The following is an 18584-nucleotide window of genomic DNA, read 5'->3' on the forward strand; positions in this document are numbered from 1 at the left end:
GGAACTGGTAAATTAGCAAGGGAGTCCATTAACATGGCATCCGTCCTGGAAAAGGTGGCGAATGATACCGCGGGAGCCCTACTTAAAATAAACGCCGAAATGGTGGCCATTCGTACAGTGGCCTACAAAACCAAATGGCCTTAGACTTTATCCTGGCGGAGAGGGGAGGGGACATGTGCCTTGATCGGCACCAAGTGTTGTCCGTATATCCCGAATAGTTCCGAGGATATCAACAACCTAGCAGATCACATCAAAAAGGAGATAGAACTACTGAAACAACCCCCAGCTACCACACTGTGCAGCTGGGCCACAGGATGGCTAGGCTCCATGGGCAGCTCATTGGTAAAGGGAATTATATTTGTATTTGCTGTAATAGTAGCATTATACTGCTTGTTTGCTTTGATTAGATGTTTGGCTATGCGTATGATGACAACGACTAACCCCGGAATAAGGAATGTGGAAGGGGGCTTTCGCCACCCACTTCTGCACCTTAAGATATATAATCGGGGCGTTATGATTCCGGCTAAGGTGGGAATCAAAGGGGGGATTGTGGGACCTGATTAACTATTGTGGGACCTGATTAATTTATAATTATAGAGTAGCTGTGTGCTGTGTACGTGCTCACTAACAATGGAAATGGTTGCAGCGTGGTTGGGGCCAAAGCACAATCACAGGGTTAAGTGCTGTTCCGACCAGATAACAGGAACATGCTGCGAAACAGTGAACAGCAGGAGGAGGGGGCATGATGTGGTAATCACATCATCATGACCAAGGCGATTGCTATCTGCAATGGACAGCTGGGTCATAACCAACGACCAGTCCGGAGTCGACAAACTGACCCCAGTAACAGCAGGGGGTCCAATCAGGGAATAGCCCGTGTAGAGAAGGATGGGACACCCCCCGTTCACGATTATAACTGAAGCTGTAACACGCGGTAGCGTGCGCTTTATTCTTAGTAACTGCAAGATGTAACTAAGCCAATAAAGTTTGTCTGGATACTATCACCGGACTCGAGTCTCGTCAACTGCTAAGAATATAAGAGACTCTACACTATGAAGGCCAACATACCATTTGCTTTCTTCGCCACCTGCTGTACCTGCATGCCAACTTTCAATGACTGATGTACCATGACACCCAGGTCTCGTTGCACCTCCCCTTTTCCTAATCTGTCACCATTCAGATAATATTCTTCCCTCGTGTTTTTGCCACCAAAATGGATAACCTCACATTTATCCACATTATTCTGCATCTGCCACGCGTTTGCCCACTCACCTAACCTGTCCAAGTCACCCTGCAGTCTTTTAGCGTCCTCCTCACAGCTCACACCGCCATCCAGTTTAGTGTCATCTGCAAACTTGGAGATATTACACTCAATTCCCTCATCCAAATCATTAATGTATATTGTAAATAGCTGGGGTCCCAGCACTGAGCCCTGCGGCACCCCACTAGTCACTGCCTGCCATTCTGAAAAGGACCTGTTTATCCCGATTCTCTGCTTCCTGTCTGCCAACCAGTTCTCTATCCACGTCAGTACATTACCCCCAATACCATGTGCTTTAATTTTGCACACCAATCTCTTGTGTGTGACCTTGTCAAAAGCCTTTTGAAAGTCCAAATACATCACAACCATTGGTTCTCCCTTGTCCACTCTACCAGTTATATCCTCAAAGAATTCTAGAAGATTTGTCAAGCAGGATTTCCCTTTCATAAATCCATGCTGACTTGGACCGATCCCATCACTGCTTTCCAAATGCGCTGCTATTTCATCTTTAATAAATTGATTCCAACATTTTCCCCACTACTATATAAAAAGAGGGAACAATTGTACTCAAAGATCCCTAGCCTTTTTCAGGCAATCTGCAAATTCCAGCTAGTTGCTGCTGGTACTTCTAGTAAGGATTCTGCAATTCTGACAGGAAAGTTCACAGGGCTATGCTACAAGCTCAATGTTACAACTTCCATGTTTCTCCACTTATGAGTCTTGCATTTTAATGTTACAGGTGTGACGTCCTAGATCAGGAAACCTCGGAACCTCGGCTGTTCCGGATTCCGGGTATTTACGGATTTCGGAACATCTTTGCCTGGACCAAGTAAGGTAGGTAGGGGAGGTCGGTCGGGCGCCGGAGGTCGGGGGAGGGGGGGGGGCTCAGTCGGGCCGCCGGAGGTCGGGGTGGGGGGGGGGTCAGTTGGTCCGCCAGAAGTTGGGGGGGGGGGGGGGGGCGGGGTGTCAGTCGGGCCGGGGCGTGTCGGCTGAGCTCAGGCCGGGGGAGATCGGGCGGCCGGAGTTTGAACCGGGGGAGGTCGGCCGGGCCGAAGCTGGGGGAGGTCGGGCAGGCCAAGGACGGAGGAGGGGGGAGGCCGGAGATCGGGTCAAGGCCGGGCAGGCCTAGGCCGGGGAAGGTTGGTAGGGCCGAGGTCGGGGGAGATCGGGCGGCCGGAGGTCGGGCTGTGGCGGGGGAAGGCCAGGCAAGGTCAGGCCGAGGCGGGGTGAGGTCGGGCCGCTGAGGCGGGGGAGTCCGGATTTCGGAACATTTTCTGGTTTCCGGATGACCTCGCCACAGATCGACCCAGTGTCCGTAACTCCGGATTTTGGACGTCGCACCTGTATAATATAACTTGAACGCTTTTTTTTTAATTTTGAAGGTAAACATTGATGATTCAATTGTGATACATCCAATTCAGACAATGGTTTGCAGGGACATGTGTGTTAAATTATTGACAGTTACAAATATGTAAAACACACTGCATAATTCATTCATGGGAGGCAGGGGAAGGACAATACTCACATGGAGTCTTATTTATAAGATTCTCTGGCATGATTAACAACTTGAGCAATATTTCCATATTAACATCTGATGACTTGTAACCTTTTAAGATGATTTTATAGTTTTTAATTCAAAACCACAACCATTTAACCCGAGAGCTGCCAAAACGTGACACCATTCTATAACCCATGGATGAGGAATCCTTTCAAGATAGAAAATTCACTACAAAAATTTTATCTTGTCCTACATAAATTGAAAACCAATACCGATCCTGGTTTATAACGTTTTTTTTTTAAACTTACCGTGTTCACTTTGTTGTTTTTGTGTTTGGCGTTGATATTCTTAATATCAGTCACAATATGCATGTATAGGGTCTAATAATATAAAAATTAAACATTTTAAAATTCAGGAACACCAAAACACCTGCACTTTTTTGCTTCTGAAATTGTTCAAGTAGCATACCTTTCGGAGGAGTTTGTCACGACATCTCAGGAGTTCAAAGAATAATTCCAGCAAACCCGTAGGATTCAGGAGGTTCTTATTTCTCAACAAAATCAAAGCTTTACAAAATGTCTAAACAAGATTTCAAGAAAAATAATTAATGCACTAAGATCAAAACTATAGTGCAACATTAAAACGATTAAATAAGGTATTTGGAGCTTTTGATCCCTTGATTCATGTGTTAGAAATTTACAGCAAGGAAGGAGGCCATTTTGGCCCATCATGTCCGTGCCGGCTGACAAAGAGCTATCCGGCCTAATCCCACTTTCCAGCTCTCGGTCCGTAGCCCTGGAGGTAATGGCACTTCAAGTGCACATTCAAGCATTTTTTTTAAATGTGGTGAGGGTTTCTGCCTCTACCACCCTATCAGGCAGTGAGTTCCAGATCCCCAACACCCGCTGGGTGAAGAAATGTCCCCTCCAATCCCCTCTAAACCTCCCACAATTACTTTCAATCTATGCCCCTGGTTGTTAACCCCTCTGCTAAGGGAAACAGGTCCTTCCTATCCACTCTATCGAGGCCCCACATAATTGTATACACCTCAATCAGGTCTCCCCTTAGCCTCCTCTGTTCCAAAGAAAACAGACTCAGCATCTCCAATCTTTCCTCATAGCCAAAATTCTCCAGTCCAGGCAACATTCTTGTAAATCTCCTCTGCACCTTTTCCAGTGCAATCACATCTTTTCTGTAACGTGGTGACCAGAACTGCACACAGTACTCCAGTTGCGGCCTAACCAGTGTTTTATACAGTTCAAGCATAACCTCCCTGCTCACGTATTCCATGCCTGAACTAATAAAGGCAAGCATTCCGTATGCCTTCTTAACCACCTTATCTACCTGGCTTGTTACTTTCAGGGATCTGTGGACCTGCACTCCAAGGTCCCTTTGTTCCTCTACACTTTTCAGTGTTGTACAATTTAATGTGTATTCCCTCGCTTCGTTAGACCTCCCCAAATGCATTACCTCACTGTCGTCCTGCACCAACCCAGGACACACGTTATAGCTCCCCCACGCTCCACCATCCCGTCCCCAGGGCACACATCCCTCTCCACCCCAGTCTGATCCCTTGTGCCCCACCTGCCCTTTCTCTCTCCCCAGTCTGATCCTTCCCACCCCCGGTCTGATCACGTGCTGTTCTGGTTCCATTACTGGATCAATAATCCAGAGAACACCAGTTAAATCCCACCCTTGCAGTTTGAGAATTTGAATTCAGTTTGCACAAGCTGCTCTCAGTAAAAGTGAGCACGGGTTATGGGATTGTTGTTAAAACCCAACTGATTCCCCAATATCCTTTACCAAAGGAAACCGTCCGCCCTGCCCCAGTCTGGGCCTACAGGTGACTCCAGTCCCACACTTGGATCACTAACTGCCTCCCGTGTTCTTTCTACATTTTCAGCAGCCAAGAAAGTAGGTAGGTGTCCTTTTCCAGTCAGTAACCAGCTGCTAGATGTGGCAGAGTGGCTCACCCGCCCTCTGAAAGAGCACCAGGACTCTGCTGCATTTCTCCAAACCAGCTGTATAAAACTCATTGGGAGTGATATTCAACTTCAGCGGTAACCGGGCCTGGTGTAAAACAGGTTGCTGATTTGCTATTGCTCGTTTTGTACTGCTGCTGAAATTGAATTTCTCCTCCATTGTATGATGAATTATGGCCATAAAATGCAGCCCCCATCCCTGGTCATTCTGCAGCTACTGTACATCGGAACATTAATGCATTATGATAGCCAATACTGTACTACTGAACGGGTTAGACTATCTGATTAATCTCAATACTAATAATGTGAATTAAACAGTACAGATCTTAATTAATATTATTCAAACTGAATAAAAGTATAATTCAGGTATTTCAAATATTTAAGATGCAGATATAAACAAGTCTTTAAATTCAAAAAAAAGTTATTTGGCAAATTGTTTTATACTTTAAAAATTTTACACTAAATTGTTAAGTATTGGACTATTTTACTCAACCTACATGATCTGATCAGCACCAAAAGGAATCTATTCCCAAGATATCTAGAGTTTTAAACATAAACTCAAAGTAGAAAACTTAAAATCCTGAATACCTCACATGCCTAATTAAATAATACGCATTGCTTGCTCATCCTGCACATTACACATCTCCTGAATTATGACCATAATGAACAACAAATCCTGAAATTCTTTTAGCCCCCTATTAATTGTTACAAAACATCTTACTCTGATGTCACATAGCAATTGGGGACCAATTATCCACCACATAAAAAGAAAAAAAAAGGTTTTTAATTGACACGTGACAAATAAATTGTATCAGGAATAGTTTACCATTCGCAGATTGGAGTCCAGAATTGTGTGGTGAGAGAAAAGAAGCTCTTTCAATTCCTGGGCAAAGTTAGCTAGCTCAGCTGGGTAACAATGAGCAACCTGTTCAATTAAATGAAAGGAAGACATCAAGCACTTACTTTTTATGATAAATAATATGCTCACCTTTCCAACAGTGAATTAGTATGTGACAATTTTACAGGGTGGCAGTCGGGCAGGCTATCATAGCCTTGATGCACCTTGGTTAAGGATGAAGGGCCCAAATTTGTCCCTCCGGTTTTTTTGGATACACCTCCGACCCCCCCGTCTACATTATAGAGCAAAAGCAGCGCCAAAAAAAATACTTGCAATTATGGCTGATTCTCGGGCCGTCTGTCGAGGTGGCGTGGCGCAGAGAGGGAGGTGGAGCTAGGTCTGAGCTGGCTGCGCAGAGCCGACAGGGGGGCGGGGCGTGATCGGAGTGCCTGTGAGAGTGCCGGCAGCACAAGCATGCGTGTTGCAGCGTTCGCACATGCTCAGTAGGGCAATAACATTAGCAATCAGACATTTTTAAAGGGAGAACTTCTCACTTAGTTTTGGATGCCTGCTTGATGTTTTGAAAGCTATAAGAGTGTTGTTTGGAGTACTCTGCAAGAAATCAGCTGCTAAAACCCACAAGGAGTACTGCATAGGTGAGAATCATTCATTGCTGCAAGCAAAATAAGGACTTTGTGTTTTGAAAAATCACTGAGTGTCAATTCAATAGAGCAATGCAACACTGTGCGCCAAGAACGAAGAATTTCACGCATCAAGAAGTGGAGGTACTAGTGAATGTAATCGAGGAAAGGTGGCAGGAGCTGGATATGAGCAACAGAGGTCGCACAAAAGTGCCACCCAAAGAAATTAATAAACGCTCGAACAAAGTTGCAGAAGATTACTGCGCAGTGGTGAATACCACGAGAAATGGAAGGCAGTGTAAAAAGAAATGGCAGGACCTTGGTCAAGCAGATAGTGCAAGTAATATTTTCATTTGTCAATGAATTGCATCTGTATGTCCCACCCGGCAGAAAGACACCCTCTTTAACAAGTTTTGTTTTCATGTTTGCAGAAGAAATTGGCCCACAAGAAAAGGGAAAGAACTCGAACAGGAGGAGGCCCGCCAAATCTGCACCCACTGACACCCTTGGAACAGAGGGTCGCTGCTTTGATGGGTCCTAGCTGGAGAAAAGCAATCAGTACTGCACAAGCTGGGCCCACACGCAAGGGAGAGGGTAAGTACTGAAAATTACTCGTGGCCCTTCAAATCAACCTGTTACCTGGTCTGCTACATGTGAGCCTACTCATACCACCCATCCTGCCCCCTCCTCTGCTGCTAACCATTTGACTGTTCTGTTATATTTTGCAGAACCTGATGCCAATCCTGAAGATACAGAAGATGATTCAGACGCAGGCGAGCCACACCAACTTTGTAGGGGGAAGGGGGTGGCCATGGAGAGGTATGAAGGGGAGAATCTTGAACTTGCGTTGCCAAGCACTTCCATGATTTCTGATTCGTCATTCCGTGGTTTGAGCGCAGCCCAGTCCCTGCATAGTGGTTTAGGGTCTGCTTCGACATTCCATGGTTTCAGCTCGTCCTAGTCCCTGCATTGGATGCTTTCGAAAGTCCAGAGGTTGTGGGTTCGAGTGCTGCTGGAATGCAGTATGGATCATTCAGTGTCCCAATATCCCAGCCTGTGCCTCCCAGTGCTGCTGGAATGCAGTATGGATCATTCAGTGTCCCAATATCCCAGCCTGTGCATCCCAGTGCTGCTGGAATGCAGTCTGGATCATTCAGTGGCCCAATATCCCAGCCTGCGCCTCCCAGTGCTGCTGGAATGCAGTATGGATCATTCAGTGTCCCAATATCCCAGCCTGTGCCTCCCAGTGCTGTTGGAATGCAGTATGGATCATTCAGTACCCCAATATCCAAGCCTGCACCTCCCAGTGCTGCTGGAATGCAGTATGGAACACTCAATGCCCTGCCATCTAAGGTTCCGGGTCCCAGTGCTGGTGGAATGCAGCCTGCAACACCCATGGCCACACCATCCCAACCGGTGCCTCAGGGGTTCCGTGAGACAGACCCAGGGCGAGGCCAAGGAGAAATGTACCATGTCCTGAGATGGAGGGTGCAAAATTATTTTATTACACTTAAAGTGAAGTACATTCTAAAATTTTCAACAAATATTTTTTACATTGAAACTGAATCACGTTCCATTAACACAACACAACATTTAGGAACAGCTGCAAAAGATAAACATGTCAAAGCGGAACAGTTGTCGCTGAGCATCAGTAAAGCGATCACGGATGAGCTGCTCGTGCAAGACTCGAGCAATCGTTAAAGGAACACGACAGTCACGACGTCGTGCTCCGGCCTCAGGCACTTGCATGATCTCCTGATCCTCGTCATCGTCCTCCTCCAGCTCCCCCTCCTCCTGCTCGTCACCTGCATCTTCCACATCATTATTATCAGGCACTCTCACCGCAGGTGGGTCTTCCACTACCAGCTGCTGCTGCCTCATGATGGCTAAGTTATGCAGCATGCAGCACACAACAGTGAACTGACTGACCATCTCAGGGGAATATTGCAAGTTGCCTCCGAAATGGTCCAGGCATCGGAAACGCTGTTTCAAGATGCCAATGGTCCTCTCTATGATGCTGCATGTCTTACTGTGCGACATGTTGTATTGATGGTCAACTTCCGTCCGGGTTACGCGTAGGGGTGTCATGAGCCAGATGGCGAGGCCGTACCCTGTCTCCCAGTAGCCAGCTCTGCCCTTCTGGCTGCTGCTGCTCAAACATGTCAGATATAGCGCTGTCGTGTAGGATGAACGCATCATGGGTGCTGCCAGAGTACCTTGCATCGACTGACATGATGCGATACTTGTCACACACGAGCTGCACATTAATGGAGTGGAAGCCTTTTCTATTCCTGAACTGCTCGGCATACTCCACAGGTGCTCGCAAGGCAATGTGGGTACAATCAATGCAGCCCTGTACCTTTGGGAAGCCAGCAATCCTGCAGAAGCCCACAGCCCTGTCACGCATTTCTTGTGCGGTCATTGGGAACTTGATGAAGTCATTCCTCTGCGCAAACAGTGCAGCCGTGACCTGGCGAATGGAAATCTGTATTGCACCTTGAGAGATGGCGCACACATCTCCAGTTGTACCTTGAAACGATCCCGAGGCATAGAAGGAAAGTGCAGCTGTAACCTTCACTTCAACAGACAAGGAAATCCACCTGCTGCTTCTCGGCTAACTGTGGTCTCACCAACTTACAGATCTCATGGACAACATCTCTGCAGAAACGCAGCCTTCTGACACAATCTGCCTCACTCAGGTCCAGGTAGGAACGTTTGACTCAAAATCTCGGAGGTGTGTAACGCCTCCTGCCCAGCAGCCTACGGGTTCTGATGTTCCCGATGCGATGAGCTCTAATAAATTCTCTCCTACGTAGCACAGTGGCGCATAACCATTGAATAATCCGCGGCACTGAGATTGATGCACCCATCCTTAAAGTAAAATTAAAACTTTCAAAGATTAAAGGTGGTGCAAAATGGCAGCATAACCCAGCTCTTCTCACTCCCCAAACAAGGCAAGAAACCCAAAGGTCTTTTGTTCTTCCCCCACCCCTCCCCCCTTCAGTCATGTGACTTCTCTATCCCTCATCGTTAGCACCCCCCCCCCGCCCCCCCCCAATAGCCTGCCGCATTCTCCATTGATACTCTCTCCCCGCACCCACCCCCCTACAGCCGCGTTCTCCGTTGATACTTCCCCCCCCCACCCCCACCAGCGTGCCGCGTTCTCCGTTGATACTCCTCCCTCCTACAGCCCCGGTATGCCGTATTCTCCCGATTCTTGCCCTGGCCGAAGGGCTTGCCAGTGTCCCGCACCTTGACCTGGCCGAACGGACTCCCGCACGGCCAGCCGCTACATAGTTCCATTTAAGGTAGGATTTGATTCAGTACTTTTATTTGTTAATTTAATTCTTTACTTAACTTCTTTATTTTTTTATTGAATTGTTATTACTGCTTATGCTTTGTTTGGTGCTTGGTAGTGCTTGAAATGTTGTTACTTGCGCCGATTCCTTAACTATAAGCAAGGTCTTTCTGTGCAGACAAAAGTGGACACATACGCTGCCCTAAGTTAGTTTAGTACAACTTTTTTCTGGCCAAATTGGCATAAATGGTGTAAGTGGCTGGGACGGCCCACTTTTGAAAAAAAAATCGACCAAACAAAAAACCTAACTAACTCACTTACACTGGCACAAACTAAATGGCTATATTTGCAACTAAAAAGATACACTAGAAAAATAAAGTTACACCAAAAAAAACGGTGCAACTCATGGGGAAACTTGGGCCCTAAGGTTCCCACTTCTGATTGCTATTCAGGAATCCTTGCTGGAAGTACGGGTGGGCAGATTTTGGGTGAGGACAGGATTGGGTTCTGCTGTACTACTCCCCCTGGTCAAACAGTTTGTCAACACTCATTGCCAAGGCTCGTGCATCAATATCGGGCAGTTGGACAAGGTATTGGGGATCAACTGAACCTGTTCCCGGAGTCACGGTGCGGATTCCGTCCACTACGGGGTACAACGGACATGATCTTCACGGCGCGACAATTGCAAGAGAAATTCAGGGAATAGCACCAACCCCTGTACATGGCCTTCTTTGACCTCACAAAAGCGTTTGACACTGTTAACCGCAAAGGACTATGGAGCGTCCTTCTCCATTTCGGCTGCCCCCAAAAGTTTGTCACCATCCTCCGCCTGCTCCATAACGACATACAAGCCGTGATCCTGACCAACAGATCCACCAAAGACCCAAATCGACGTCCGGACCGGAGTCAAGCAGGACTGCGTCATCGCGCCAACCCTCTTCTCGATCTTCCTCGCTGCAATGCCCCAACTCATGGTCAACAAGCTCCCCGCTGGAGTGGAACCAAACTATAGAACTAGCAGGAACCTGTTCAATCTTCGTCGCCTTCAGGCTACACCCAAGACCATCCCATCCTCTGTCGTCAAACAAAGAACGCGGACGACGCTTGCATCGGTGCAGATTCAGAGGCTGAACTCCAAACCATCTTCACCGAGGCGTACAAAAGCCTTACACTAAACATCTGTAAAACAAAGGTCCTCCACCAACTTGACCCCGCCACACAGCACTGCCCCCCCAGTCATCAAGATCCACGGCGGGGCCTTGGACAACTTTCCATACCTCTGGAGCCTACTATCAGCAAGGGCAGACATCGATGACGAGGTCCAACATTACCTCCAGTGCGCCAGCGCAGCCTTCGGTCGCCTGAGGAAGAGAGTGTTTGAAGATTAGGCCCTCAAATCTGGCACCAAGCTTATGGTCTACAGGGCTGTAGTGATAATCACCCTCCTGTATGGCTCAGAGATGTGGACCATATACAGTAGACACCTCAAATCGCTGGAGAAATACCACCAATGATGTCGTCGCAAGATCCTACAAATCCCCTGGGAGGATAGACGCACCAACTTCAGTGTTCTCGATCAGGCCAACATTGCCAGCATCGAAGCACTGACCACATTCAACCAGCTCCTTTGGGTGGGCCACATTGTTCGCATGCCCGACACAAGATGCCCAAAGCAAGCACTCTACTTGGAACTCCTACACGGCAGGCAATCCCCAGGTGGGCAGAGGAAACGTTTCAAGGACACCCTCAACTCCTCCTTGATAAAGTGCAACATCCCCACCGACACCTGGGAATCCCTGGCCAAAGACCACCCTAAGAGGAGGAAGAGTTTCCGGGAGAGCGCTGAGCACCTCGAGTCTCTACACCGCAGGCAGCGGAATAGCGTGCGGCAAACCAGGCTCCCCAGCCACCTTTTCCTTCAACAGCTGTCTGTCCCACCTGTGACAGAGACTGTAATTCCCGTATTGGACTGTAGTCACTTGAGAACTCACTTTTAGAGTGGAAGCAAGTCTTCCTTGATTTTGAGGGACTGCTTATGATGATGACCACGCAAGAAGTCGATGTTTGCAGCGAGCAGAGAAAACTATCAAAAAACAAATAAAACTCCCTCAAATCATTCTCAATGATTTGAGTGGACCAGTAATGGAAGTTGAATGTAAATTCTTGAGGAAAAGAAATATGTCCAATAATGAGAAATGCATATAAAGTTTGATTCAAATCTTTAAAGTTAGAGTACTACAGTACAACAGGAAAGCCTACAAAAAGCTTTATCCCTATGATACATTATACAAGGCTTCTATTCAACTTTCACAAGAGAACATGTTCACATGGTTCTTAGTCCCACATATATTTCACTGCAGACACATCCTGTTAACAGTGCTTACTTGTGCCAGAAACATCACCAGTTCAGAAAGCTCTTTACTTGGCTTGTCAGGCTGTAGCTTGAAAATCCGTACATTTGACTGGTAGTGATGATACTGCTGTACAAACTGTGGGTGGCAAGAAAAAGGTTTATAAATACAGCTTAAATCATTAACAAACAAGTTTTATTTTCCATTCAGGATACGTGGTTAATTGTAAAAAGCTTTATAAATAACTGCAGTACCCATTACTCCCATAGGTGGCACCATGATAAGTGAAGAGCATCATACTGTGTGACATGCTATTTTATAGTTAGAGTACATGACCATGTGATTGCGCAGTCTGGTCATCTGGTTCCTATAAATCAATCAAATGCTTTATGACTTTTTTTTTTAATTACCATTTGTTTCAGTAACTGGAGTTTCTAATATCCAAAATATGGGTTTATACAATAAAATAATTCATAAAATTACATATTTCACAATAACATTATTCAATTTATCCTCTGTCTTTTAATACCTTTATTAAAAATGTTACTTAAACAGACTCTCTGCAAGAGCATTTCAGTTAGTCCCACTCCTCCGCGCTTTCCCCGCAACACTGCAAATTATTTTCCTTCAGTTACTTATCCAATTCCCTTTTGAAAAGCAAGATTGAATCTGCTTCCACCATCCTTTCAGGCAGTGTATTCCAGATCATAAACACTCACTACGTAAAAAGGTTTTTCCTCATGTCTCCTTTGGTTCTTCTGCCAATCACCTTAAATCGGTGCCCTCTGGTTCTCAACCCTTCCACCAATGAGAATAGTTTCTCTCTATCTACTCAGTCTCGACCCCTCATGATTTTGAACATCTTGATCAAATCTTCTCTCAACCTTCTCTGCTCTAAGGCGAACAATCGCAGCTTCTCCGGTCTATCCATGTAACTGCAGTACCTCATCCCTGGAACCGGTCTTGTAAATCTTTTCTGCGCCCTCTCGAAGGCCTTCACATCCTTCCTAAAGTACGGTGCCTAGAATTGGACACAGTACTCCAGTTGAGGCCGAACCAGTATTTTGTAAAGGTTCATCATAATTAGCACAATTTTGTACTCTATACCTCTATTCATAAAGCCCAGGATTCTGTATGCTTTTTTAACTGCTTTCTCAACCTGCCCTGCCAGCTTCAACGATTTGTGCACATATACCCCCAGGTCCCTCTGTTCATGCACCCCCTTTAGGATTGTACCCTTTAGTTTATATTGCCCTTCCTCATTCTTTCTACCAAAATGTATAATTTTGCACTTTTCTGCGTTAAATTTCATCTGCCACGTGTCTGTCCATTTGACCAGCCTATGTTCTCTTGACGTCTATCACTAACCTTGTTACTGTTCACTATACTTCCAAGTTTTGTGTCATCTGCAAATTTAAAAATTGTGCCCTGTACACCAAGTCCAAGTCAGTAATATATATCAAGAAAAGCAGTCATCCTAGTCCAGACCCTTGGGGAACAACACCTTTCTCCAGTCCGAAAAGCAACCATTCATCACTACTCTGTTTCTCATCACTTACCAATTTCATATCCATGCTGCCACCGTCCTTTTATTCCATGGGCTTCAACTTTGCTGGCAAGCCTATTATGTGGCACTTTAGCAGGTTCTTGTTCTGATTTAGGATTTATGCACCAATGAGGCAACAGCCCTATCCAAACCTCGAGGCCCACAAAATTCAAATAGGACAAACCAGCAAATAAGAAATAGATGGCATGAGTAGAATAGAATTGTCTAGGCTTCAAAGGTTGGATTGCCAGAGTTTGAAGGTCACACGAAGCTACAGTTTGTACATCCGAAATTCTGATGGCGCCCTTATGCCACCAGACGTGAGACAGGAAGGGGCTTCCACCTGCCATGAACTCGCATCACTGTCCTTGCCATAAATGACGAGATACGATTATTTTAAACACTGAGAAGTGTGGAGGCTGTACAAATATAGGCCACAACATCTCAGATACGCCGGCAGTGGAGGCAGGTGAGAGAGCACGTAAAGAGTGGAGAGTTAAGGCACCAATTGTTGGCAAATGGGGATGGGGAAGACAACAGTTGTATGAGCCAGCCTTCACAGCTGTACTCATGTTTTCTTCCTTTCTCACTCACAGTAGCAAGTGATCCAGGAATCTCTGGTAACGTGTGCTGGTTCCCCCAACATTAGACCTCTTTACCCCTCACGAGGTAGAAGCTTCAAAAATCCTGAGGAGCCATGCAGTAAAATCTGTTGGAAACTGAGATGTTGGAGGGCCAACGGTTTGTCTGGTCTTTCTGCAGTTTTGGTGTATAATGGTTTGGGAGTGCAAACATAGTAGAAAGCAACGTAATCGGGCAACTTTTTTGAAAGATGCAGAGGAACGGTCATCATAGCCACTTAATATTATAACATTGCTTCATTTTCTTTCCTTCCAGATAACCTAAAGCAAAATGCTACTGAGAACAGGGAAGAAAGAAGGAAATGGGCTTCCAACCCCTGCCCTATCAACCACATCCTCACTCACATCATCATTCACCCTTTTTCACAGCCCAAACAAATACGCCGGGGAGCATTGTAGGTCGTTCCAATGAGTGTTTTTCACTGGATGAGACAAAAGATGTTGGAGTAATGAGATGAAAGTGGGATCTGACCATAGGGAGCAGAGTCAGCTCCTGGCTCCCAATCTGTGGGCTCTGATCTTCAAGAGCCTGCTCTAAAAAGGGTCCTGGTTAAGGACCACGCATATGAAAGCACTGGGGACCATTTGGAGGACCTGAGACAGATGGCAGGGAACACATCTCCTCACTTTGACACAAGCAACACTACCTGGAGTAAGTGGACACACCATAAACAACTGCATCGGTCTCTCCCCAACAAAGAAGCTCCCAAACCAGTTAGTGCATCCGATGCAAATACTTTCACTATTGGTCTTCAGACTTTGGGGGATGATTTGGAGAGAATGGTAGCAACCAGCTTCTGAGAGCTTTGGAGTGCAATCTCTCAAGGTCTGCAGCATCAGATCAGCCCTCCCACTGGTCAGATCTTATACCCAACACACGTACGATGGCTAGAGCCACATGGGTATATGATTTAGTGGCGAGACCTGGGTTGGGTTTTAAATATTCCTGGATGCAAGCTGTTCAGAAAGATAGGGAAGGAAAGAAAGGAGGTGGGTTGGCAGTATTGGTTAAGGAGAATGTTACAGTGCTGGAGAGATCAAGGATTTGGTTAGAGTTAAGAAATAATAGGAGGTGCCATTACACTACTCGGTGCATTCTATAGGCCACCAACTAGTGGGAAAGATATAGAGAAGCAAATTTGCAGGGAAATTACAGAGAGGTGCAAGAACTATAGAGTAGTTATAATTGGAGAACTTAAATTAACCAATATAAACTGGAACAATAATAGTGTAAAGGGCAGAAAGGGGGAAGAATTTCTGAAGTGTGTTCAAGAGAACTTTCTTGATCGGTGCGTTTCTGGCCCAACGAGGAAGGAGGCATTGCTGGATCTGGTTCTGGGGAACGAGGTGGGTCAAGTAGAGCAAGCGTCAATAGGGGAACATTTAGGGAACAGTGATCATAGTATCATAAGGTTTAGATTAGCTACGGAAAAGAACAGGGAGCAATCCAGAGTAAAAATACTTAATTGGAGGAAGGCAAATTTCAGTGGGTTGAGAACGGATCTGGCCCAGGTAAATTGGAATCAAAGATTGGCAGACAAAAATGTATTCAAACAATGGGTTGCCTTTAAAGAGGAGATGGTTTGGGTACAGGTGAGGTACATTCCCACGAGTGGGAAAGATAGGGCCACTAAAGCCAAAGCTTCCTGGATGACGAAAGAGATAGACAATAAGATGAAGCAGAAAATGATCACGTATAACAGATGTCAGGTTGAGAATACAAGTGATAATCAGGCCGAATATAGAAAATTCAGAGGGGAAGTGAGGGGAAAAGAGAGTATGAGAATAGATTGGCAGCTAACATAAAAGGGAATTCAAAAGTCTTCTGTAGGCATTTATGTAGTAAATGGGGAGCAATAGGGATGGGGCCGATTAGGGACCAAAAAGGAGACCTACGCATGGAGGTAGAGGGCATGGCTGAGGTACTAAATTACTTTGCATCTATCTTCACCAAGGAAAAAAATGCTGCCAAAATCATAATGAAAGAGGAGGCAGTGGAGATAGTGGATAAGAAAAAAAAAATTGATAAAGAGGTACTAGAAAGGCTGTCTGTACTTAAAGTTGATAAGTCATCAGGACCGGATGGGATGCGTCCTCAGATGCTGAGGGAAGTTAAGGAGGAAATTGTGGAGGTACTGGCCATAATCTTCCAATCCGCCTTAGATATGGGGGTGCTGCCAGAAGATTAGAGAATTGCAAATGTTAAAACATTTTTTGCTTGTTTTATTCTTACACCCTTGTTCAAAAAAGGGTGTAAGGATAAAACCAGCAACTACAGGCCAGTCACTTTAACCTCGGCAGTGGGGAAGCTTTTAGAAATGCTATTCAGGGACAAAGTTCGTAGTCACTTGGACAAGTGTGGATTAATTAAGGAAAGCCAGCATGGATTTGTTAACTGCAAATCGTGTTGAACGAACTTGCTTGAATTTTTTGGTGAGCTAACAGAGAGGGTTGATGAGGGCAATGCCGTTGACGTGGTATACATGAACTTAAAAAAGGCATTTGATAAAGTGCCACTTAATAGACTTGCCAGCAAAGTTGAAGCCCATATAATAAAAGAGACAGTGCCAGTATGGATACAAAATTGGCTGAGTGACAGGAAACAGAGTAACTGCAGTGGTGAATGGTTATTTTTCAGACGAGAAGGTGGTATACAGTAGTGTTCCCCAGAGGTCAGTACTAAGACGACTGCTTTTCTTGATATATATTAATGACTTGGACGTATAGGACACAATTTCAAAATTTGTAGATGACACAAAACTTGGAAGCACAGTGAACAGTGAGGAGGATAGTGATAAACTTCAAGAAGACATAGACAAGTTGGTGAATGGGCGGACACGTGGCAGATGAAATTTAACCTTAACGCAAAAAAGCGTGAAGTGAAATTTTGGTAGGAAGAACGAGGAGAGGCAATATAAACTAAAGGGTACAATCCTAAAGGGGGTGTATGAACAGAGAGACCTGGGGTATATGTGCACAAATCATTGAAGGTGGCAGAGCAGGTTTAGAAAGCGGTTAAAAAAGCTTACGTGATTCTGGGCTTCATAGAGGCATAGAGTACAAAAGCCAGTAACATGAAGAACCTTTATAAAATACTGGTTCGGCCTCAACTGGAGTATTGTATCCAATTCTGGGCACCACATTTTAGGAAGGCTTTAAAGGCCCTCGAGAGGGTGTAGAAAAGATTTACAAGAACGATTCCAGGGATGAGAGACTTCAGTTACATGGATAGACTGGAGAAGCTGGGGTTGTTCTCCTCAGAGCAGAGAAGGTTGAGAGATTTGATATAGGTGTTCAAAATCATGAGGGGTCTAGACAAGAACCAAAGGCAACATGAGGAGAAACATTTTTATGTTTCTTTTGCAGGGCTACAGGGAATGGGAAGGGGAGTAGGACTAGCTGAAATGCTCTTGCAGAAGGTTGGCACGTATTCAATGGGTCAAATGGCCTCCTGTGCTGTATCGATTCTATAATTCTAGAGTCTGCCTTCATAATGCAATCCTCTTTTCCTGTGACAGATCATGTGACCTTGCCAGCCAGCTTCCTCAGATGCCTGCTCATGTGGGTGTCTGGATATAGGACCAAGATGCCCACACCTGAAGTGGTGACTTTGCCTGCTGAAGGGACTGAGAAGCGCTAAAAGGGCCATTTTGATCCAAGACAATACCTCAAAACATCATGGAAGCTCAGCTCAGCCCATCCCCCGCTCACTTTACAGCAGATAGCATTCCACTAATTTAAAAGGATTTGCAATTGAGAATCACTTTTCACTTTATGAAATTATAAAGCTTAGTCCTAATATTTCCGAAAAAGTGGCAGCCTTTAATAATAACGGCTTGATTGACGTTGATGGAGATACAGTAACGAATTAAAAACTGCGGATTTACAATGAGTGCCGGGAGCACGAGGATCCATTGGCCTTGCACTGAACTCAATTGAATAACAGCTGATTGTAAATAAGACAAGGCGAGAGTCCGGGCTGCTCGATCGTCACTCACCTCCTCTGTATAAGAGCGCGGGTCCCTTTTAATCAGGTTCTGCAGCTGGGGCAAGTTACTGGGCAACTTGTTGTTGTTCCTTGCGGACATGGTCGCGGCAATGGCTCCGATCCTTCGGCAATGTGCCCGACCCGGCAACGCTCTGACCGTCACCGCGAAGGGACAAAAAGCAAACGATTTCGAAATCACAAGCTAGAAAGAAAAAAAGTGCAAATGCGGGAATTTCATTGTTAAATTGTTGTCCTTGTATTTCACAATAATAGCATAATATTTTTCAACGTTGGTTATTATCATGAGCAGATCCCAATGGGAATTTGAGTCAGAACTTTGTTCTGGTTTTAAACTTTATTCCAATTAGTTTGTGGGCTTTTTATTTTTGGAACGTTGAATTATACAACAAAAGATAAAACCTCCCGAGGAGAAAAATCTAAGCAGTAATCAGTGAAACGGGTGCAGAGTTTCTGATGTTCAGCTGGAGAAATTGCTGCTCATCCATGATTGGATGTTGTACAAGTAGTCAGACATCACAG

At 45.5% G+C, this 18584-nt stretch overlaps 1 protein-coding gene across 1 annotated transcript in view; it reads right to left on the bottom strand.

Moving 5' to 3' along the window:
- Positions 1-18226, bottom strand: part of sdad1 (SDA1 domain containing 1) — a 102619-nt gene extending 84393 nt beyond the window's left edge. The window contains exons 1-5 of the mRNA XM_070871049.1: positions 18055-18226; positions 11903-12007; positions 5568-5666; positions 3228-3338; positions 3068-3139 (exon numbers count right to left, since the gene is read on the bottom strand). Coding sequence (XP_070727150.1) covers positions 3068-3139; positions 3228-3338; positions 5568-5666; positions 11903-12007; positions 18055-18144 — 477 coding nt within the window. The 5' untranslated portion in view covers positions 18145-18226. The remainder of the gene's footprint in view (positions 1-3067; positions 3140-3227; positions 3339-5567; positions 5667-11902; positions 12008-18054) is intronic.
- Positions 18227-18584: the final 358 nt, after the last annotated feature.

This window comes from Pristiophorus japonicus, chromosome 2, assembly GCF_044704955.1.
Source record: "Pristiophorus japonicus isolate sPriJap1 chromosome 2, sPriJap1.hap1, whole genome shotgun sequence".
Lineage (NCBI taxonomy): Eukaryota > Metazoa > Chordata > Chondrichthyes > Pristiophoridae > Pristiophorus > Pristiophorus japonicus.